This window comes from Toxoplasma gondii, chromosome VIIb (assembly GCF_000006565.2).
Source record: "Toxoplasma gondii ME49 chromosome VIIb, whole genome shotgun sequence".
NCBI lineage: Eukaryota > Apicomplexa > Conoidasida > Eucoccidiorida > Sarcocystidae > Toxoplasma > Toxoplasma gondii.
The window spans coordinates 738,680-760,534 of record NC_031475.1 but is presented as its reverse complement, the minus strand read 5'-3'; the positions used below and the strand labels follow the sequence as shown (position 1 = coordinate 760,534).

The window sequence follows — 21,855 nt, the reverse complement described above, 5'->3', positions numbered from 1 at the left end:
GGCCGCAAGCGAGAATCAACCAGGAGTCAGCCTGAGAAAAAACGCCGCAAAAAGGTGAAACAGGACAGAAGCGCTGACGCCTCGAGCTGAAGGAAAAGTGAACAAGCGAAAGGAGTCGCAACACTTCAGTTGAAAGCAAAACACCAAGGAACGCGACAAGAAGAAAGCAGACTGGACGCAGCTGCGCGCCTCTCGGCCTCTGCGCGCGAGAGAGTAGAAAGTCGAAGAGAAACACAGAAGCCAAGCGTCAAAGGGAAGAGAACCGAAGAAGAGAAACAACCGGAGAAAAACGAGAAAGAAGAGAGCGACACAAAGAACCAGACACAAGAGAAGAGAAGGCAAGACACCGAGGAAGATGGAGAACTCCTTCACAGCAGAGGAGTCGGACGGTGCGATTCGCTGTCGCAGCTCTTACGTCTTGATCATCTTCTTCAATGCAGGAGGAAACGAGGAGAACTGCGGCATCTGCTTCTTGGACGTCGATGAGAACGCGCGCCAAGTTGACGCGCAACTCTCTGCAGCTCACATCCTCTTCCTCCTCAGAAGAAGAAGCTGGAGAAGAAGATGGAAGGAGACGAAGAAGCTCCTCGCGTCTCTGCAGCTGGGTGTGGATGAGATGAGCTGCGCGCAGGGCCGCCGCTCGGGCACCATCGATGTCGCCTAAAGACAGCGTTCAAAAAACAAAGCGCTTGATGTTTTCGAACAAAAGCGCGAACGACACAAGGGGAAGAACCCACTACAAGCCTCGATCGACGTCGCCGAGCGAACAGACACAAACCATACGCTGACGAGAATTCTCAGGTGCTTGTCTCCTCTTTTCTCATCTTCTTCGTGAGCGTCCTCATCTCCTCATCTCTTCGTCTCTTCCTCTCGCCTTCCGCTTTTTCCTTGCTTTTTTCTCCATGCGCTTCTCCTCCCGCAGGTTCTTTCTCCCCCGCGCGTCCTCGCTCGCTCTTCCGTTTCCTGCGCTTTTCACCTGTGGTTTTGAGGAAGGAGGCTTGTAGGTGGAGCGCGTCCGGGAGACCTGCGCCGTGTGCCTCCGCGAGGCCGAGCGCGCCTTCGACTTGCGCCTTGCATGCGTCCTCAGCTTCTTCCGCGTCGCACAGATCCGTCATGAACAACTCACCCATGCTGCATTTCGCGTCGACCAGCTGCCGGACGACGCGTCGCCGCTCTTCTTTCAACAAACGCACCGCGGCGGCCGTCGCTCCTTGGCCTGAAGAGCGCATACGCCGTCAAAGCAACAGACGCGGACGCATGCAGCCAGAAGGCAGGCAGCCGTCCGAACACTCAGAAAGGAACCAACGAAACTATATAAAACATACAAACACACATATATTTACGCATATTTATACATATACATATATATATATATTTATATACATATATATATTTATATGTACATTGTGAATAAAACACTATAGCTCCACATGCACACATATATGTATTTTTGGAAACACTATATATATATATATATATATACTTTTAGATATAGTGGGACTTGATGAAACATACACTAACATAAACACACAGATATATATACATATATATATATATATATATATATATATATATACGGTTGCATGACATCCTCGTACCTACACAGAAGATTGTATATACGTATACCTATAGACGGACATAAGCAAACATATATGTATAAATATATATATATATATATATATCGGCATATCCGTCTAGTTTATATGACCTACGGTACCTGATCCTCCGTATCTCATGTGAGAGTTTTTCTCTTCGCTATCTCTTTGTTTGCGAATATCTACGGTCGAGGAAGGATCCTGCGTTTTTTTGAGAGGTCTTTGTTTTCAGTTGATGTTTCTCTGCCTTCTTCGCGTTTTCCTTCTTCGGCTTTTCTTTCTGACCTGAGTGACATGCCTGCTTGTCTCGAACTTCTGCGTCGGCGATGGACGCGTTGAGACTCTGCAAGGCAGTCTCGAGGAGTGTGACGGCGCGTCGAAACAGTTCGAGGCTCTCCCGACCTTCTTCGATTTGCGCGAGATAGAAAAACTTCTCTGGATTCCGGTCCGGCTGAAACAGAGAGAAACTCGGAGCACAGGACAAACGAGGTGAAGAAGAATACCCTATCCTTCTGTCCGTAGAAGCGCTTCTTTCCATTATGGTCAAGAGCGAAAACCAACGAGAAAGACAAAGAAGCATGCGATTTTACTCCTCGTGAACGCGACCTTCTTCTTTGAATTTCGATCGGGCGCAGCAGAGAAGGAGAGACATACAAACACACAAACACTGTGGAAGTTCTCGGTGGTTCAGAGCTGCATCAAATAGGTCGTCGCGACGTAGAGATCGCCTTCTGTATCGATGCGTTTCAGCGTTTTCTCCTTCGCCTCTTTGCGAAAGAGAGAGAGAGAGACGAACTACCGAGCTCACTTTTCTCTCTCTTCTCTCTCTTTCCTTTCTCTCTCCCTCTACCGTTGCTGTCTCATTTCTCCCCTTTCTTCCTTTTCGTCACCTCTCTCTCTCCCCGTGTTCTTGCATTCGCTGTCTTGTTGTTTTCTCTTGTTTTGTCCACACGATGCGTACCTCGACTTCTATCGCGCGCTGGAGAAGCTGCTTCGCCTCCTCGAGCTGGCCTTCCTCGGAGAGCATCTCTGCGGTGCGGACGAGGAGCGAGACGTCGCTGGGGTGCACAGACACTCCGCGTTTGAGGAACTTGAGGGCCAGGGCAAAGTCAGGTGGAAACGCGTTGAGAAGACTCTCGGCTTTCTGCAGGAAGAAGGACGGCGGGAGCGAAGAGCTGTCTGCAGACGAAGCCTCGGACGCGCCTGCCTTCTGGAGCTCTGCAGCGGCGGCCGAGCGCGCCGAGAGAGCTGCCTGTGGAGTGAGAGTCTGCCGCTTGCTCTGCTTCTTCTTCTTCATCGTGAGCCAAGGAGGCCGGATGCACTGAGTCGACGCGCGCGCGGGAGATAGTGAGAAGAAACGCGAATTCAAGAAGTCCGGGCAGGCGACGAACAGACCAGAGGGACTACGTCACCTCTGAGGAAGGAAAGGCGGCAACAGAGCGTCAGCAGGGAGAACAAGACAGAGAACGAGACAGACGACGCAACAGAGGACGGCCGAGAAGAACAAGAAAAAGAGAGAAAGCAGAAGGGGGAGAGTACGAGAGAGAAGAGAATAAGAGAAGAGAGATACAAGACTTGAGGGAAGAAGGGATGACGGCGAGGATTCCAAAGAAGGACAAATAAGGTTTAAGAAGCAACAAGGAGGAAGCGCAGACATGCGAAGGTTCTTTCCTCCCTGTCTGCGTTTTTTGACCGTAGCGCATGCGGACAAAAATACGTCACGGAAAAGGCTCCTGTGCGTCCTCCCCCTTGTCTGAGGAAGAATGCGAAGAAACCTCAAGAATGCGAGGAAACCTCAAGAGATGGAAAGGGAAAAATAAAGTTGAGCAGCTCTGCAGGAGAGAGGGCCGCCCTGCCCCCGCGAGGAGGCCGTGACAGAGAGGTTCAGAGAGAATGACTCAGGAGAGAGGAAAAAACGACAAAAAATGAAAGCAAAAAAAGAAAGAGAAGAGAGCAGTGCGTAGGTTTGTAGACGCTTTTTCGGTGTCGGAAAATGTCCGAGTCTCCCGCAAAATCGCACTCTCTCGGGTGCATGCACAGGAAGAGCTAAAAACAAGCGAAGAGCGCGAGTGGTGTAAGGCGTCGTCTCTCTGTTGCCTGTCTCGTCTACAACGGTCAAGACAACGGACTTGCTTTGTCTTTGCCGCGTCAAGAAAAAACATTTGTCTCTGAAGAGAAACGCCCTCCATCGAGCATTGTTCGTCCCCGTCCGCTTCTTGCTTTCAGACGCTTTTCCGTTTTTTCAATTCCTGGCGTCACACGCTGTCTCCAGGACCTTGCTGGCTGGCGTCGCGTTTCCAGTGGTTCTCCTTCTTGGGTGTCGACTTTAAAGAACATTCCAGAATTTTTAGACAGCGCGCGCGTTTTCTCGCAGTTCTCTTCAGCACAAACAAGTCGAAGGCGTCACACCTGCCTGCCGCAGTTGCAGTCGCAGTGCTCAGAAGGTCTTCTCCTCTCCCCCCGCTCTAAAAAGTTACAGGTCGATGGTGAAGTCGCGAGTCAAGAAGACCTTGGCTCGAATTGAAAACGGTTTATGTTCAAGACTCGACGAAGCACCACGCTCTGTAAGTTCTGCATGCAGTTGTCAAACTCGGCCGCGCATGCCGGCGCGAAACTTCTCGTTGCTCTCACCTGCTTTTCGCGGGCACCACAGAGTCCACGGAATGTGCAGCGAGTTTGAAGACAAAGGCTTGGGGCTCTCGACTCGATTTTTCTCTTTCCGACTTTTCTCTCTCGCGAAAAATCTCAAGGACGACAGCCGGAGAGGCAGCGACTCAGGTGCAGGGGAACCGACGCACCTGCGCCGGGGGGGGAGGTCCAGCCAGCAGGTATGTCCTCGTCAGGAGAGACCTTCCATCTTCTTCGTCCTCACTTCTCTGTCTCTCTTCTTCGTCGCTTCTTCGTCTCTTCTTTGTCTCTTCTTTGTCTGTGCTTCACCCTCCACTTCGCGGCGGCGTTTCCGGCGACAGCTTCTTCGTCTGCACCTCCGTTTTCGTAGAAGCGTCTTGGGGCGTGGTGGACGAAGAAGGACCGCAGGAGAAGAAGCTGCCCGCGGCTTCTTTTCCTGCGGCGAAACAGTGACGCTCCGCTTTCTCTCCTGCATGCGAAGGAGCTTCCATCCGTTTCCAGCCTCCTGAGGAGGACGGCCGAAGAACGAGAGAAAGAGACTTCCGGAAAGAGAGGTGGAAGAGAACGCGAAGGGGAGGAACGGAGTCAGGAAGGAGAGGGGAACAGAGACGAGAAGAGGCGATGCAAGAGGCAGGAGGAAGGCAGGAGACGAAGAGAGGCATAACGAAGAAGAGCAGACAAAAAAACGGAGAAAAGAGAGTACAAAAGACCCTGTCAACTTTCTCGTGGAGTTCATGACACCATCCTATCTTTCCGAGAGAATCCGGTCGCTTCTTCTGCGCCTCTCAGCTCCGGAAGTTCCCCCTCTTGGCTGCTGCTCCAGAGAAACCAACAGACACCCCTGAATTCTCTTTACGAGCAACGAGAATCTCTTGTCCGCTTGGCTTCGTTCACCCTCGTTTCTCTCCCTCTCCGCACAATGCCGGAAATCGCGGAAAGGCGCCGCACCACCTGTCGCGACGCGACTTTGTTGTCTCTTGACTCCTCGCTTTCTCCTTCTTCTGCTTCTCTTCGTTCCTCGCCTCTCGTCTGCCCTGCGGCTTGTGCTTTCGCTTCTGCGTCGCCGAGGAAGCGCGGCGACCCACAGGAAACACCGCAGCAGTCCTCGCGTCCCCTACGCGTTCCGCGCGCGGAGAACAGGGTGGCGGCGGCTCTCGTCTGCCGCGTTTTTCTTGTGCTGCTCCTGCCGCATTTCCTCGTCGTGCATGCGGAGAAGTCGAGCGCCTCCACAGCCGCCAGCCCCGCAGATGCGCTCGACGACAAACCGTGAGCACAGATCCACCTTCTTTGGCAGATAAATAACTCCAGTGCCAGCCTTTTTTGGAGAAGAGAAAAGCAAGTGAACTTGCAGCCTCGAACGGCGAGCGAAAAGAGACTGCAAAGACTCGCCTTCAGAGTTGCTCCTCTGCTCCAAATATTATCCACTTCCAGATGCGCGCCGCAACTCCACGCAACCGCCGTGGTTGACCTGAAGGCGATCCGCTGCTCTCTTGTGTCTTTCTCGCGCACCGAGAAAAAAAGCTCATGCTGAGAACCAGCCCCGCTCGGGAGCAGGACGCGCGCTGGCCGAGGCAACGGCGTCGCCGCTGGATCTGCTCGTCTCTCGAGCGCCGTGGAGAAATCCAGTTCTGCATGTCTAGTCTGTGTCTGTTGCTACGCATGGTCGTTTCGACCTCTCCTTCATCGACGGTCCTCTGTCCAGTCTGTCTCGCTTCGAGAGCCTTTTTTGTGCGTCTGCAGTGGAGTCGCGCAGACGCCCCCGTCTTCTTCCTGCAGACGAAGAAGAGAGCAGCTTGTTGAACCGCCTTTGTAAATGCAGTGCATGGAGTTGGATGAATTGCATTTCCTTCTGTATGTTGAAAAGCAAATGGCGAACCGTTCGTGAGCCGCGTCGTTGCGGGGTGTGGCGGCTTCCCCCAAGTCCGCAAACGGAGTGGAGATGCCTCGGTGTTCCGCGAGTCTTTCAGACCAAGGACGTCTGCGAGGTTTTCTTCTTTGCCGAGATGAATCTCTCCTTGTCTCTGTTTTTTCCTTCGTTTCAGCGCGCCACAGTCTCCACCCGTTGTGCGCTGGAGACAAACGCCTTCCGAGCTTTTCATTACCGTCGCGGGTGCCTTCAAATGGCCAAGGGTGCGGTTCAGAAGCAAGTAGGTCTGGAGCCTTTTTGTTCTGCGCTTCGCTTCGCTTCGAACGCCAGCGCATCTCTCAGAAACGTAAAACGAAAACGATAGGAACGACAAGATAAAGAACCGGCGTCGAGTCCCGAACACCAGCAGGTCCTTGATCTACGTTGTGTTCTCTCTTCTCTCTTGTTCGCCGTGACCTCCTGTCTCTTGATCTCCTTCTTGTTTCCTTGGCTGTCTGTCTCGCTTCGTCCTGTTTCCCGTCGTCTTGCTCTCTCTCTCTCGGTCTCCTCTTTTCTTTCCGGTCTCCTTTGTCTTCTCGTGGTCTCCGCGTTCGCTTGTTCTGCCCTTCCGCGTCCTGTGCAGTTGCGGCTTCAGAGCCTGGGCCGCGCTTGATTTCCTACGCCGCGCGTTTCGCTTGCGCTGCTCCTGCGCACTGCAGGGGTCTCCACGTTGAAGGTATAGGGAGCGTCGAAGGCGGCGAGAAGAAGAAGTATTTGTTGGACCTGGCGTTGCTGCGCGAGATCGATCCCACGGTGAGAGGCCTCAGTCAGAGTGTTGCTGCGTTGATGCAGAGAGGAACTTGCGCAGCTTTTCTAGCTCGGTGGAGAAAGGCTCTACCTCGAAATGCATGGAGACGCCTTTCTCAGCTGGCAGACGGACTCTCTCCCTCTCGTATCTGTATGCCCCTCCCCCGTGGTGGCGTCCACTGTGTTTCTCTCTTTTGTGCATGCGCCTGCCTCGCGTTCTTGTCAAGAGTTGCCCTGCATCCAAACGACTGAGACTCCTGCGTCTCGGATCCGCTTGCCGCTGCCCACAGAAGAGCTCCTTCACCGTGAAGAGCCGTGGAATCGAGATTCGCCTGGAGAAGAAGAAACAGGTACGAACCGTTCGCTAGGCCGAGAGAGTCGGACGGAGAAAATGATCTTCGGTGTCCTCTGTTCTGGCGTCGACGTCTCCTCTTACTCGGTCGAAAGTGCAGTGCATGCGCTGAAACGTTGAACATGACGTCCGCCTTGCTCTCCCCCTCGTCCGTCAGTCGTTTCGTCTCTCTTTCTTGTAGCATCGCCTCACGTCTCTCTCTCCCTTTTCTGGCCATCCTCCCTGGATTCGTCTGTCGGTCGTCGGCTTCTCTTCTCTCTCTCGTCCTCTCTCTGTCTCGGTTTCGTCTTCACTTTCGAATCCCCGCTCGCGCGTCTTCTTCCGCGCTACGCAGGAACCGTGCTGGCGAAGCTTGGGTCCTCTTTTCTCGCCGCCGCCTCCATTTCTGAAGAGAGAGTTTGTCGACAGAGACAGCGAACTGTGAGTTCGGAGTCCAGGCGAAGGCCCCGCTCGCTGGAAGGGAAGGCGACAGAGACGGTCCTTCTGGAGTTTCTGTTCTCGTTCACAGAAAGCAAATTCAGAATTGGAACAGCGCTAAATCTCTGGACATGAGAGACGTGGATGCGTCTTCCTGAAAAGCACTGTAAAGCACTGTATCTCCACTCTCTCTGTCTGCCTTTCTTCGCCTTCCCCTTCTGCCCTCTCTTCACCCGCGTTCCCCTCTGTCTCTTTCGTTTCGAACTCCTCTCGCCTCCTGGCGTCCTCTTGTCATATTGCCGTCGTTTGTCTCTCCTTCTCTGCTTTTTCTTCTTCCTTCTTTCTCTTCTCTCGCTCCTTCCCCGTCTCCGCCTCTTCGCTTTTAACTGTTTTTTCTTTGGCTGCATGCGTTGGCAGGTGCTACATGGCCAGAATTGTGTGGCGAGGCAAATTCTTGTAAGTCCCGGCGATAAACGTGACTGCCACAAAGAAGCTGTCCCCATCAAATTTAAAGTTTCGCGCTGCTCAGAAGAAGCAGAGCAATTCTAAAGAGGCTTGCCGCTCGCGACTCTCTTTCGTTGCACAGGCATCTGCATACACACATATATATATATATATATATATATATATATATGTAGATATATGTAGATATATTTACATGTGTATATCTCATCCTAGTCATTCCCCCGGATGTCTCGATATGTATTTCTGCCTATCTACATCGACCTCTATCCAAATCGCTCCATCGATGCCTCTTTAACTTTGTAGGTGTGTCAGTCTGTAGCGGTTTATGTCTGTTTATCTATATCTCTCTGCCTTGCGTATCGATCAGTCCATATTCATGTATGTGTATATGTATATATATATATATGTATATATATCTGTATATAGATGCATGCTGCATATACAGTGTATATCTGTATGTCAATATAAATATATATGTGTATGTACATATTTATTTGTTTACTTCGAATGAGGTTGCTGGAAAGGTTCGGTGGCCTTGTGAATTTTGAGATTTCGGCGCGGGCGTTTGCGCGTCGCGTTCTGTGTCGCGTTCTGTCGCGTTTGCCTCTGTGGCGACGAGAACATGCTCACTTCGTCTCGTTCTTTTTCTCCGCAGCTGGGAACGAAAATTCGCAGACAAAGACAATACTCCAGGAGAACAGTTTTTCGAGGACCACCGGCCCACGGGTGTCCACCCCGACGTAGGCAGCCGCGCATGCATCTAGCCTGTGTATGGTGCTGGACGCAAACGATAAGCTTCTCGAAACATGCGTTTTTGTGTTTCCATGCTGGCCTCGACAGTCGGGAAGAACTGCACCCTAACAGCCGCATGTGGGGACGAATCTGGATAAATGCGTGTATCGACAATAGGAAAAAGGAATGCGTAGACGTACATATAGATGTATCTCCATATCTCCGTGTTTGTATCTAAATAGTTGAAAAGGAATATGGTACAGCAAACATATATATGCACATGTGCGGCCGTTATACACTAGATTCCGCGAGCAGGAATCGTCGTTTAGAGACAGATTTGTGTACGTTCGTCTTCCGGCGAATTCCTTTGCATGGGAGTGAGTCGACAGCGGGAGAGGAGAAGGCAAGCAGGCCTAGTGTCTACGGAGAGACATGTGATCAAAACGTTGTTTGCGTTGCGTTTCAGCTTTGGAACAAGATTATTCGCGACCTCCGGAGACGCGCTGTCGATCCGTCGCATGCGCGTGAGGACGCGAGCCTCCAGGCAGAGATCGCTGCCGCGAGAAAAATCTAAAAAGAGAGTGTTCTAGGTCTCAGAGGAAGTCATGTAACTGCACAAGGTTCCTTTGTTAATCTTTCTCACGGTCTAGACTGCTTTCCTTTGATGGAGGAACCGTCTTCGTCTGCAGATGCAGAGGACCACAGGGAGCGCCTTCCAGAGACGCTGCTTGCCTCGTTTTTGCGTTTTTTGACGCTACAACGCTTCTCTTTGGTTAGAAACGACGTCTGAGGCGCCGCCTCGACGTTACTTTTATCTCTAGTTCTTTTTTCTGCATGCTCGTCGAGCCTTCCTCCGGGAAGCGAAAAGCAACCAGCCAGCCAGGGAGCTGGCGCTGAAGTGACCCCAGGAGGGGACCACCACGGGCAGGAGTTGTTTTTCCGGTCAACTTTGGCAGGAGAGGAGAGCGGTGGGGGACTTTCATGCAAACACAATTTTGGACGATGGATTTACCTAACAGCTTTTGAATGTGAAGGAGTTGCTGTCTAACACTGGAGCTCTTCAAGATGCACGGAAATCTGCATCTGTCATGGAGAGATGCTTAACACTACACTCTAGGGAAATTGGGGACTCAGAGGAAATGTAGGTAGAATCACAGCAATTTGTGATTGTAAATGACATCTATGGCCATTCCTACAGAGTATGGCTCAATAAAACGCTTCTCGACGCTTGTAAATATATATACATAAATACGTACATATGCGTGTGTAAGTCTGTACGGTTGTCTAGGTGTATATATTTTTACTCACGTGTATGTCCTGTGCATGCTCCGTGTATGTCAACCGAGGTATTTAGACTTTTGACCAAGTTATTTCTTTTCAAAACCGCGGTGGGTTGGAGGCTTTCGGGCATTTGACAACTGAGTGTGTTTTCTGTCTAATGCACAGTGGTTGGAAGAGCGAAAACATCCTTTTTTTAAATTCAGCTTGTCCTTCGGTATCCTTGGGTCGTTGAAGTTTTCCCGGAGTCCTAAACTCCGATCTCGACGGAATTCGTGGTCCGTTCGGGCTAGAGGGAAGCTACGGTTTTGCGTCCGTGCTGAAATCGACTCGGACACAAACCGTTCACTTGGGTTCCGCGATTTACGCTTTCATCTCCCCGCAGAAGTTGATTTCACAACTCGCTGATGGTGACGCGCATGCACCCATGACAGAAAAGACGCCGCCTGCTCTTGCGTCAGCTCTTTCGTCTCCTTCGCACTTCGCTTTGAGAGTCTTGACTGAGTTCACGGGCCTGCCGGAGGACTGAAAAAAAGGCGAAGTGCCAACTGAGGTGTCGGAGAGAGGAGGCCTCTCAGGACTGACTCAGCTCATAGCTAAACGCTTGCCCTCCGAGACTGACCGGAAGGGAGCACTATCGAATTAAAGGAGGTAAAAAGGCTGAACCGATTTAGCTGGAGATGAATCCATGCATCAGGGCAGAAACTGCTTCTCACGTTCTGGCTTCTCGGGTGCTTCAGTTGTGCCTCAGTTACCCTAGGAGCATAACAGATCTGGAATAACCTTTCTGTATGTTGTTTATATTACTCCAAGAGCATTCCGAATGTGACATACCCTTGATTTCGAATGACATTGAAATCCAGAGATTCGCCAAATGCTTAGGGCTGCTTAAATCCACGGATTGCTTTTCCAACCTTTCCTTGCAAGGCGACAAACGGTTACACCAATTGACAGCTAGGAACAGAAAAGCCTGTCTCCCAGATCAGCACCGGCAAAAGGCAACAGTGGGCTCACATAGGATTTGCCAGTAAATTTCTGCTGCGGTCAAGCCGTAACGAACGTCTTTTATGTGTCTGAAACGATCCTCTGAGACATGAACTTTTTTTGGGCGGCTTGCATCTCTGAAATATCCGAGAACACTCCAGGTAGATTCAAAGCTATCTTTCAGAGTGTGACGAGGAACAAGATTCACGGAAGCTACAAAAATCCGTGAAGTCGGAGCTCTTGCGCACACCCCAACCGCGCCACTTCGAAATTGCGTACCGACGTCTTTTCATGGATACTCAAGCAGTGCAACAGCACATCCGTTCGACTTGAAAGACAACAGCTAGAACCTGCTGACTCCTAAGGGACGAAATCATTGTTTATGCGGATGTGCAATGACCATCTACAATGTGCATTTATCGAGGCAGGGAGAGACATATGCACATACACCTACCGCTGCAGAACCTTCTAAAATATATAGGAGTGATCCGTACCAAAGGGCATGTGTCTCGGCGTCGTGGCACCTACTTTATTCGCAGCAACTTTCCTACCTACCCACCCACACAAACCCCCGTAGAGAGGAAGACAACTCTACAGACGATGTGCAGCAGTTCGTGAGACCGTAAACTCGTGTAAGGAGTTGGAGTATGTTTTCCCGGCCAGTAGCAGTGAAAATAAAGAACGCAATCGAAGACAGACATCTCTCCAGCCTTCAACTACGTGTCGAGAGCGGCGAAAATGACAGGAAAGATGGAAAAGGAAGAAACACGCGTTTCACAGCTCTTCAGGAGACGCATAGGGCGCCGGCGCCCGCAACAGCGCTCGCGTTGGCTGTTAAGCAGAATCTTTTGTCGGACAGCGAAGTCTGCGGAAATCGCTTTGACTGCAGGTGTCTACGGTTCACAATTTTCAAGATTTAGTTTCCCCGCGCCCTTGAGGGGTCAACAGAAACGCGACGCTCCCTCTCTTGAGCTTCGTCCGGTAACCCGGGTAAAGATGTCGCGCTTGAAGTTACCTTCTGTCCTCAAAGATGTCAACCAATACTAAATGTCTACCGTACTTTGTTCGCTTCATCTCCTCACAAGCCACTTTCGGTTCGGACTACCACGCCCATGTAACAAAAATCACTAAACTGTAAAACACGCGGCGCGAAGTGACAGAGTCGCTCAGGAGCAAGGAGCAAGCGCTTGCCAAACGCGTACTACGCGGGGAGTGTGACTCAAGGCTGCTGGCACATGCAGCGACGGTTCTGTTGGAACGCCGAGAGCTTTCGCGGTGCCCTTCCACAGAAAAGCACGTTCACAAGACTTTGAGAGTAAAAAGCATCGGCAAACAGAGAGAAAACGAATACCCTGGCTGCGAAAGAAGGTACAGCGGCGACGAGAAAGTGTGTCGTGGGCTTCGGCACTTGACGGGCACCGCGTTCCTCATATTGGAGCGAAACGCGACAGTGCTGTCGCGAACTTTTTCCTGCACCACAACTCTGGTGCGTTTTTTCCGGAGGACGTGAGACTCAAAAGCTTCAAACTGATCGAGATTTTCGTCTGCCGTGGCCGGAAGTCGGCTTCCTTCGCGGCAAAAAGCGACACTCGTTGTAGGGACTTGGGGGATCTCCACTAGCCGTGGCTTTTTCGGGGCTTGTCGACAAATTCGACCTTGTTTTTGTCGAGCGCATCTTCTTTCTTTCCTCGACTCTTTTCTCGTCTTTTCGACGCTTTAGGGACGCCGTTATCAGACGATCCCTGACGTCCTTGCTCGGGTCGGGTGTTTTGCTGTTTCCCGTCTTTCTGCCGACCGGCAGCCGCTTCCAGGAAAGCTGTTGCATCGCTCGTAGCGCAGAAGGCACGCAGTCTGTGTGTCTTGGACGACGCGTATATTGACCGCAAGTGATGCGTTTTTTCCAGTGCCTTTGTTGCCACAAGTATCTCTTTGTCCGTGGAAGGGCGTCGGTTTCCTTACTACCAACTTAGGAAGATGGCGGCAAAACCGGAGCAGGACTGCAAGACAGCGGCGGCTCTCATTCGGGCGGGGTCGTTGATAGAAGGCGTTGAATCAGCAGGCAAAGACTTTTTAGTCTGGACGACACAGGGCCCCGCTGTAAAAAAAGATCCAGATCTCCTCTTCAGTCTCTGTCGAGTGTTGCCTGGCAGCACACAGCAGACGCTGAAACTCCAGCAGGTCGAACCGACTGCGGACTCACAGGTACGTGGGGCCCAAACGGTAAAACGTGCGACTCCGCCAAGTTCTTCTCTGCCAAAATCTGCGTGTCACTTCTGATCTAGCCTGCGACGTCTTTTTCTTGACGCTTCTCTTCCTTCGCTTACTCGGCTGATGTGACCGTCTGTGGACTTTGACCGCTCCGCGTGTCAGTGGAATGTTTAAGTCATTTCCTCCCGTCGCCTCCTGTTTCCGCTGCCGACCCTTCGCCTGGATGGGAATGACTTCGAAAACCGTGCGTTACGCAAGAAAGGCGATCTGAGTACGCGACGACCAAAGAGCTGCGATTCTGAAGCGTCGCCGCGTCTGCGCAACTCTGCCGCAGTTGCGCTATTGCGTGCCAGTCTTTTTCGGGTGTCTGTACAGCTGTTTTCACGCACATCCCAGCATCGTATGAAGGGTTCAGGCTTGTGAGTTGCGGGGTTTCTTTTTTTCCGCGAGGTTATTCCATAAGTTGCATGGCCAACTCTCTTGTGCTTGCCTTTCCAGGAACTGACCGTCCAAGCCAAGGAAGTTTGGCAGGCGAACCCCGGCATCGACCCCCTGACTTACGGCGACATTGGCGGGCTGCCGCACACGAACGAGCCATGCGTGCTGGATTTTCTGGCGCGACGCTACCAGAGCAAAGTGATCTACACGACTGCAGAGCCGCTGATTGTCGCAGTGAATCCGTTTCAGGACCTGAAAAATGCGGGCCCGGACACGATTGCGCTCTACAGAGACGCCCCCGATGTGGACAAGCTCCCGCCGCACGTCTTCTACGCCAGTCGACGCGCCATGACGAACATGCACCAGCTGAAGAAGCCGCAGACGATCATTGTCAGTGGCGAGAGTGGCGCTGGAAAGACTGAGACGACTAAGATGCTCATGAAGTACCTGGCAACCAGCGCCGGTGGGAACCTGGACCTGAAGATCCAGACTGCGATCATGGCGGCGAACCCTGTGCTCGAGGCGTTTGGAAACGCAAAGACAGTTCGCAACAACAACAGCAGTCGCTTCGGCAGATTCATGCTCCTCGATGTCGCCAGAGAGGGCGGCATTCAACACGGCAAGGTTGTCGCCTTCCTGTTGGAAAAAAGCCGAATCGTCTGCCAAGACAAAGACGAACGAAGCTACCACATCTTTTACCAGTTCTTGAAGGGCGCTCCAGGCCACATGCGCCAGCGGTACATGCTGCAGCCCCTGGAGGCATACACCTTCATCAACCCGCACTGCCTCGATGCACCAGGTGAGAACGCAGACGCCAGAAAGGGCGCACTGTGCAAGACGCAAACGCGACCGCTAGTGAAGCAGAAAATGACGGTGAAGAAAAGACGAAAGGAGTTGCGGGAAAGGACGGTGAGAGCGGGACTCGCTTGCTGGATCGTGGGTGCATGCACTTCGTGTCCCCTCCGCTTTCTGCAGGGATCGTCGACACGGAGGACTTTGAGCAAACGGTCAAATCATTAGAGTCAATGAACATGACGGAGACGGAGACATGCACCATCTGGTCGATCGTCTCGGGTGTTCTGCTCATGGGAAATGCCAAGCCTACTGGTATGGACCTCTCTTTCTAGAACATCTCCGGAGAATCTGGACAGCATTCTCGCGTCCAAGAATATCTCAAACATTTGGAACGACCAAAGCAAACTGTGACAAATAAATGCTTATATTTTTCACAGTTATCTATCTATCTGTCTATTTATATATATATATATATATATATTTATATATACACGTATGCGTTATCGGTTTATAGAGCATAAACATGTCAGTATCTTTGTATAGTTGTGTAGATGTTTGTGTACCACAGTAAGAGAGGGGTATGCTTGTTAGGGCTTGAACTTGCTGTTCGATTGAACATGGTCTGACTTTTCCTGCATGGAGCCCGTATGCGTCGCGTCGTATTTCGTTTCTTCCGTTTTCTTCGCGCTTCTTGCATTTCTTTTTCGTCCGCTGCACTCTACTTCGCGCGTTGCTTGTGTCTCCCCTTTGCTCAGGAAAAACCGAGGCTGGTGTCGAGAACGCCGCATGCTTCGTCGGCGAGTCAGAAGCCGCTCTGCGGAATGCATGCAGTCTGCTCTTCCTCGACTACCCGAGCATTCTGCATGAACTAACGGTGAAGACAACTTATGCAGGTTAGAGTGTTTCAGCCATTTGAATCTTCTCGGCCAGCACTGAACTTCTGTCTAGGGTCCTTCAACACACTGTCTACCTCGCTTTGTCTTAGTCTTCGTTTGTGCTCTCGAGTGGTTGCCCCCTTTTTACTCTTTTCGCGGGATTTGTTGCATTTCTCATGCAAACTCCCCATGCATTCCACTTTCGTTTGCCGCTGTAGCCACCTGCTTCTATTCTCTAAGTGGTCCACCAATATAGATGCTTGTAAATAAATATATGCATATATAAATGTATGTATACGTGCGTGTATGTTCGCGAGCGTATGTGCTGTGGTGTCGATACTTTTTCGCGTACATGCCTCTGGAGGAATGGTTTCGGGTGTCAGCTTCCTCGCTCATGGCGGGCGTCGGGCTCGCTTGTGTCAGGCAGTAAACACATGCATGCAAATTTAGTGGCGGACTCTCCCACTGTAACTGCAGAGACGCATGCACGTATCCTTTTTGTCGATAGGCGACCGTACGCGTGTGAGCGCAGGCGCAGAAATGTGTGGCTGTGTACATTCGGTTGCAGCCGGCAGAGACTCCGTGGACGGAGCAGATAAAAATGCCTGCACCAAGTTGCACATAGACAGAGGAAACAAGGATGTTGTGTCTCTTTCAATGCAGAGTCTGTGTTCTTTTCCGGGATTTCCATTGTTGTCTGTGTCTCCTTATGCGCCGTTCAGGAAGCAACAAGATCGAGAGTCGGTGGACCGTCCCAGACTCCGAGATGCTGCGTGCATCTCTGGCGAAGGGCATGTACGAGCAGTTGTTTCTGTGGATTATTCGCAAGCTGAACGCAGACATTGAGCCGAAGGGAGGATCGTTCGATGTCTTTATGGGTATGCCTTTGGGGGGGGGGTTTCTCCTCGTTGTTCTGCTGGCTGAGCAACGGCCGCGACCTCAGCTTTACAGTCCTTGTCGTGAGTTTTTCCTTGCCGACGAGGTGCTTGTTCGTTCTCGGTGGCACACGTTTTGCCTCTGTTTTCACCTCCATTAGTGCATCCGTCGTGCGTTCTCCCCACCGAGGTCCTCTCTGGACTCGCGTAGCAGGTCTCGAGGAACGAAGTCGTGCGGTGAAGGGCCGAAGAAGAGACGCATGCACATGGCAGAGCACGTTTATCTGGTCAACCACATCTGCATATATACAGAGCATTCATGCACTGGGACCCGCCAATGTAAATACCTAAACACACACATATTTCCTCTTCTCCATCTGGATATATGATGTCTGCATGTGGACATCGTCCTACTCGTTGATTCGCGGTGTGAATTCTGTACCAAAAAGTGTATCTAAATATCTGTACAGAAGAAAATATGAACATGTGAACAGGTACACGCATGGAAATGGGTGTGTATCTGTACTTAGACTGTTTGTTCTACGAACGAGATGCTGCCGATTGCTTTTCGTTTTTCAGGTCTGCTGGATATCTTCGGTTTTGAAGTTTTCCAAAACAACTCCCTCGAGCAGTTGTTCATTAACATCACCAACGAAGTGCTTCAGGTACAGTGTCCTCTTTCGCTGTTGCCGCAGCGCCGTTCATTTCTTTCGTCATCCCCCTTTTTTTCCACCATCTACGGTGGTTATCCAAGAGACCTGTTATTTCTGTCAAGGGATCGCGCATGCAGGATTCATTCCGAACGCATGCATGCGGCGAGTTTTTGGCACCATGCGGGAAAGCATCAGCGACCCCTCCCCACATACAACGTGTTGCATGCGTGTTGGACTGTGTTTATCTCAGGTGATACAGTTTTCGAGTCTCTGTGTTTTTTATCTAGGCCGGTCTTTTTGTGTCTCATTGACGTTCATCTCGTGTATCGATTTGTGTCCTCTCTGTTCGGAATATGTGATCCTGTTCATGAAGGACCAGCGCGTAGGAGTATCTTGTTTATGCAGACCTGCGTGGGCGCTCTTTGTAGCGCGACAGAAGCGTGAAATATTTCCTTTTTCTCTGCGTGTTTTTTATGTTTTTCCTCTCTGCATACTTTCTCTAACGACAGCTGCTGCCTCTGCTTTCTGTCCTCAGAGAAACTTTACGGACATTGTCTTCGAGAAAGAACTGCAGCTCTACAGCAAAGAAGGCATCTCATCGAAGAAAATTGAATACACCACGAATGAAAAGCTGATTGAAACCCTTCTGGGAAAAGGTAGGAGATAGGCCGAACGCGTTCATTTCGCTCAACGGATCGCGTTCAAAGCCTCGACGTCTGTTTCCCTATGCATCTACATAAGGATATGCATGCATTCACGCAGATAGATCTACACACCCCTCATGAGATGCTTCTACATTCTTCTGCACACCCGTATGGACATGTAACGCGCATGTATAAACGTATGTACACCTGTTTAGGAATGACAGTCGGGGTTATGGGGATGCGCATTTGCAGGAACTTCGGTTTTGGCTGCCTTGGAGGATCAGTGCATCTCGCCTAGCGGAACTGACGAGAAATTTGTCTCGAGTTTGGCGAGCAAGTTGGCGGGGAACAAGTGCTTCATTCCCTCGAAAAACACCAAGAGTCTGGAGTTCACCGTTGTTCACACCATCGGGAAAGTCATCTACAACGCCGATGGCTTTGCTTTCAAAAACAAAGACGTTCTGCGCCCGGAAATCATCGAAATCACGCGGGTGAGAATGCGAGCAGAAGCCGGCACACATACATTTGAACCAATAAGGATTGTCTGTCCATGCATGGGCATGCTATTGCTTCTTTACTCCTTCAGGCATATGCGGTGCATATGGGGGTAAAACGTCAACGTGCTACTGTACGGGTATCAAGGTTAAAGTATTTCTGTATATCTCGACATGCGTGCGTCTTTGCATGCATACCCTCATTCACACACACCCATATATATATATATATATATATACATACATACATACACAGGTAGATTCGTGTACGTCGAGCTCTATAAACCATTCGCTCATATACATATATATATGGATAGATATGGATGTGTATATGTGTCGACGGTGTTGATACAGTGTTTGTGGTGCTTCAAGCGGGCTGAGAGACGCTTCTTTGTTCGGTTTGCTTGATTTTTAGGCGTCGACGAACGACGTTGTTCGCGGCTTATTTGAGGGCGTGAAAGTTGAGAAGGGGAAGATGGCAAAAGGCATGTTGATCGGAAGTCAGTTTATGACGCAGCTCAAGGGGCTGATGGAAGTAATTCAGAAAACGGAATCTCACTTCATTCGTTGCATCAAACCGAACGACGACAAGGTGCCTCTCAAGTGGGTGAACAGCAAGGTCCTCATTCAGCTGCATGCACTCTCGATTTTGGAGGCTCTCCACCTCCGCCAACTCGCCTTCTCCTACCGAAGAACCTTCGAGGCAAGTTCACTGTCGCACGCCCTTCCAGTGCTTTAAAGACACAATTACTCCACGCACTCTTGTCAATACACACTTTGATGTACCCGTCGCTTGTTTATGCAAGCATACACGAATATATATATATATATATATATATAATACGTTTATGCATAAAGTAAGGTAGATCGATAGGGAGGGAGGGAGGTTGATAGATAGACAGAAAGATGGGCATCTACAGATATACGTTAAATGCTTGTATTATATGCATATGTATGCGTATGCATAATAATGGCATATTTGTGTCTGGCTGTAGAGATTGCCTAGGTAGAAAGCTGTCTGTGTTTTCATGAAACGTAGAGTGTCACCTTGTCATAATCCGCTTCTTCGAAATTAAAGCAGATGTGAATTCCGTTTTCGCAGTACACCCGCTTTTCGGTTGATTCGAAAGGAGAGTTGTGGAAGCTGCTTAAAGAACGACGCCTTGTTTTTACGCATGCAAAGTGCATTCTCCACGTATCCTGTCTCGCGGCATCCGTCGAAAGAAGCATGAACAAGAGTTCAGTTCCGTGTCTCTCTGCTTCTGTGTATGTGATCTTTATTCTTTGTTTTCTGGATCTCTTGTTGGGGTTCGTTGTTTCGAAGCTTTGATTTCGTTTCTTCCTTAAGAGATCGCTGCTGCTTCTCCATTCCAACTACGCTATTTTTCATTGTTTCTCGGTTTTCGTCTGGATATTTCTCCACTTTTTAGTTTTTTATTTTGTTTTTTGTTTTCTGACTTTGCTGATCTGTAGGAGTTCGCTGCGCAGTTTCGCTTCATCAATCTGGGCGTTTCAAACAAGCCAGGCGCCGACGCGAAGACCATCTGTGTGGAGTTGTTGAAGAGCACAAGCATTTCTGCGGGTAAGACTTTTTCGCGAGAGAGAGAGGGCGTCTTTCCTTTTTCCTTCTCAAAAGTCGCTGCTCTTCGCGAACGTTTGTGGCGAGACGGGGAAACAGAATTTCTGCGGTGGCAAAAGCTTCAGAGACTTTTGTAAATTTTTCCCCGCGCGAGAAGAGGGCGAAACGCACTTCGTCAGAGAGGATTCGAACTCAACTGTCTGCGGGAACGCAAACGCGTGTTGCTGGTTTTTCAGAATTTTTCACTTTGTGCGTATCCAACAGACTGTAAGAAAAGTCGGAACAAAAAACGAACCGTGTGGAGTCCATTAACTCGTTGCGGCCTTCGTCCTCCCTTCCTCCAAGCTCAGAAGTTTGTGCGGGGGCTGCTGACACATGTGCAAGGCTCTCCTTGTTTTTTTTTGGTTGTGCATTCTCGACCGCTTCGGTCCTGTTCCTTCGTTTGCTTTTTCCTCTGCCGGTTGTCATAGCCCGGCGGTCCATGTCTGAGTGTTTCACGAGAAATCCCCGCCGGCAGAACGCTCTCGCTTCTTGTCTAACGATGTGTGTACCGCTAGCAAATGCACACAGATCTGGTGGAGCGTCTCTGCGAGCTAGAGTGACGGGGGTGCTTTGGAGTGGTGAACGGTCGCTGCCTTCGATGCGGCATGTTTCTCGTCTTCTGTTTGCGGCTCCTCCTCCACAAGGGACTGTGCCTGCTGTCTGCGTAGACGGCAGTGTCTCTTCAGGAATGTGCTCCCTCGCTCACATGGCCCCCAATACAGCGACGTCTCAAGGGAATGTCGCGGCCTTGGCACGGCGCGTACACAAACGCTGGTTTTTCAACTGTCCTCGCCGGCTGAAGCCCCCTGCCCTTTGTGCATTTTGCATACATTGGGGGGCTCAGAAGACGCAGCGGGAGTGCTCGCGGCGTCGCTCCGAGTCTTCTGTGAACTGGACTTGTGCGGGTGGTGTGTCTGTGTCTCTCTGCGTTTTCCAGACGAGTACGCACTCGGCAAGACGATGGTATTTCTCAAGCCGCAAGCAGCAAAGATGTTGGTGCGGCTGCAGCGCGAAGCGTTGTCAGCTTGGGAGCCTCTCGTCGGTGTGTTCGAGGGGATGACTGTTCTGAAAAGGGCAAAGCAACTGTCGACTGGCCGGGCGGTCCCGGCGACTCGCATTTGCGCGAATGTTCGCCGAAAACTCGTCCAAGCGGGCATCAAGGTTTGCTAGACAACGAAGGCGAAGACGCATGTGTGGAGACTTGGCGTTTCTGGAGCGTGATCTGCTCCACCCCCTGCGAGGCGGAACTGCGGCGCGCGTGGGTGGAGTCTCCACCGTTGCTTCTTTTCAAGCGTCTTCTTGATGAAGCGCTGTGTACCAACGCGCGCGAAACACGATGGAGACTCCGCCTGGGCTCTCCTGCTGTGAATGCGGGAGTCGGGACCGAGAGCGAAAGACAGTATGACAACCGTCTTTCTCGCGCGCTGTTTCTCCGCACACACAGTTGCAGGCGCACCTGAAGAGACAAGGATCACAAAAACAGGCCGAAGCCGGTGTGAGAGGACGACCGCGGAGCAGGAGCAAGGGAGGCAGAGAGCAACTCTCAAAGTTGGAGGTTAAAAATCCGTTGAAAAAAACACAAAGGGTGCAGAGTTCTGAGAAACCAGAGATACCCGTCTGTCGTAGAGTTGTGGTGGCGAGCAGGCTTCGAATCTGCGGCTAAATGCGCTGAAGATACAAGGACATGTTTTTCGATTTACAGTCTGTCAACACACGATCATTCGCCATTTTCTACGTCCCTTTCCCCACTCGACCACGGTTCGCTGTCTCTCGCTTTTCCGTCTCAGGCAGAAAAGTGGGCGCGCGTGGAGAGAGGGAAGCGGGGGATCTTTCAGGTGTGTGCATTTCGAATGCTTTTCATTTGTTCGAACTCTGCTGAAGCCGCGGCGGGAATCCTTTGGCTATTTTTCTCATTTTTCTCGTGGACACTTCAACTCGAATACCCGGATGTCTTGCGAAGCATCCCGAGTCGCCAAAACCGCTGCCGCTGCAGCTCACGAGCAGGTTGGTGGAGTGAAGCTGCCTGACATTTCAGCTTTTCCACACCAGACTGTGGCCAAAAGTGAACTCACCCCAGACCGCGGGAGCGAAGGCGGGTGCGGAATGGCCTGCGCAAGTGTCGCGCGATGTCAGTGACGAAGAAACGCA

General features: G+C 50.9%; 4 protein-coding genes across 4 annotated transcripts in view; 3 read left to right on the top strand and 1 right to left on the bottom strand.

Moving 5' to 3' along the window:
- Nucleotides 1-3,060, bottom strand: part of TGME49_263150 (tetratricopeptide repeat-containing protein) — a gene marked incomplete at its 3' end in the record, with an annotated part of 4,125 nt that extends 1,065 nt beyond the window's left edge. The window contains exons 1-5 of the mRNA XM_002365374.1: nucleotides 2,557-3,060; nucleotides 1,881-2,046; nucleotides 977-1,216; nucleotides 416-660; nucleotides 1-31 (exon numbers count right to left, since the gene is read on the bottom strand). The exon at nucleotides 1-31 is cut by the window's left edge and continues 56 nt beyond it. Of these exons, the coding sequence (XP_002365415.1) occupies nucleotides 1-31; nucleotides 416-660; nucleotides 977-1,216; nucleotides 1,881-2,046; nucleotides 2,557-2,892 (1,018 nt within the window). The 5' untranslated portion in view covers nucleotides 2,893-3,060. The remainder of the gene's footprint in view (nucleotides 32-415; nucleotides 661-976; nucleotides 1,217-1,880; nucleotides 2,047-2,556) is intronic.
- A 1,018-nt stretch (nucleotides 3,061-4,078) lies between these two features.
- Nucleotides 4,079-4,732, top strand: TGME49_263160 (hypothetical protein; the record flags this gene model as incomplete). Its single annotated transcript, XM_002365375.1, has 1 exon — nucleotides 4,079-4,732. One exon carries the CDS (start codon nucleotides 4,079-4,081, stop codon nucleotides 4,730-4,732), a length of 654 nt encoding a protein of 217 aa, XP_002365416.1.
- Nucleotides 4,733-5,142: 410 nt separating this feature from the next.
- Nucleotides 5,143-9,416, top strand: TGME49_263170 (hypothetical protein; the record flags this gene model as incomplete). The annotated part of the gene is made up of 8 exons (XM_018781316.1): nucleotides 5,143-5,489; nucleotides 6,266-6,370; nucleotides 6,789-6,882; nucleotides 7,167-7,226; nucleotides 7,563-7,648; nucleotides 8,063-8,101; nucleotides 8,766-8,850; nucleotides 9,309-9,416. 8 exons carry the CDS (start codon nucleotides 5,143-5,145, stop codon nucleotides 9,414-9,416), a joined length of 924 nt encoding a protein of 307 aa, XP_018637151.1.
- A 3,662-nt stretch (nucleotides 9,417-13,078) lies between these two features.
- Nucleotides 13,079-20,877, top strand: TGME49_263180 (myosin D; the record flags this gene model as incomplete). Its single annotated transcript, XM_002365377.1, has 11 exons — nucleotides 13,079-13,306; nucleotides 13,811-14,549; nucleotides 14,726-14,857; nucleotides 15,301-15,438; nucleotides 16,143-16,298; nucleotides 16,875-16,960; nucleotides 17,484-17,604; nucleotides 17,845-18,083; nucleotides 18,502-18,789; nucleotides 19,560-19,668; nucleotides 20,645-20,877. 11 exons carry the CDS (start codon nucleotides 13,079-13,081, stop codon nucleotides 20,875-20,877), a joined length of 2,469 nt encoding a protein of 822 aa, XP_002365418.1.
- Between the last annotated feature and the right edge of the window lie 978 nt (nucleotides 20,878-21,855).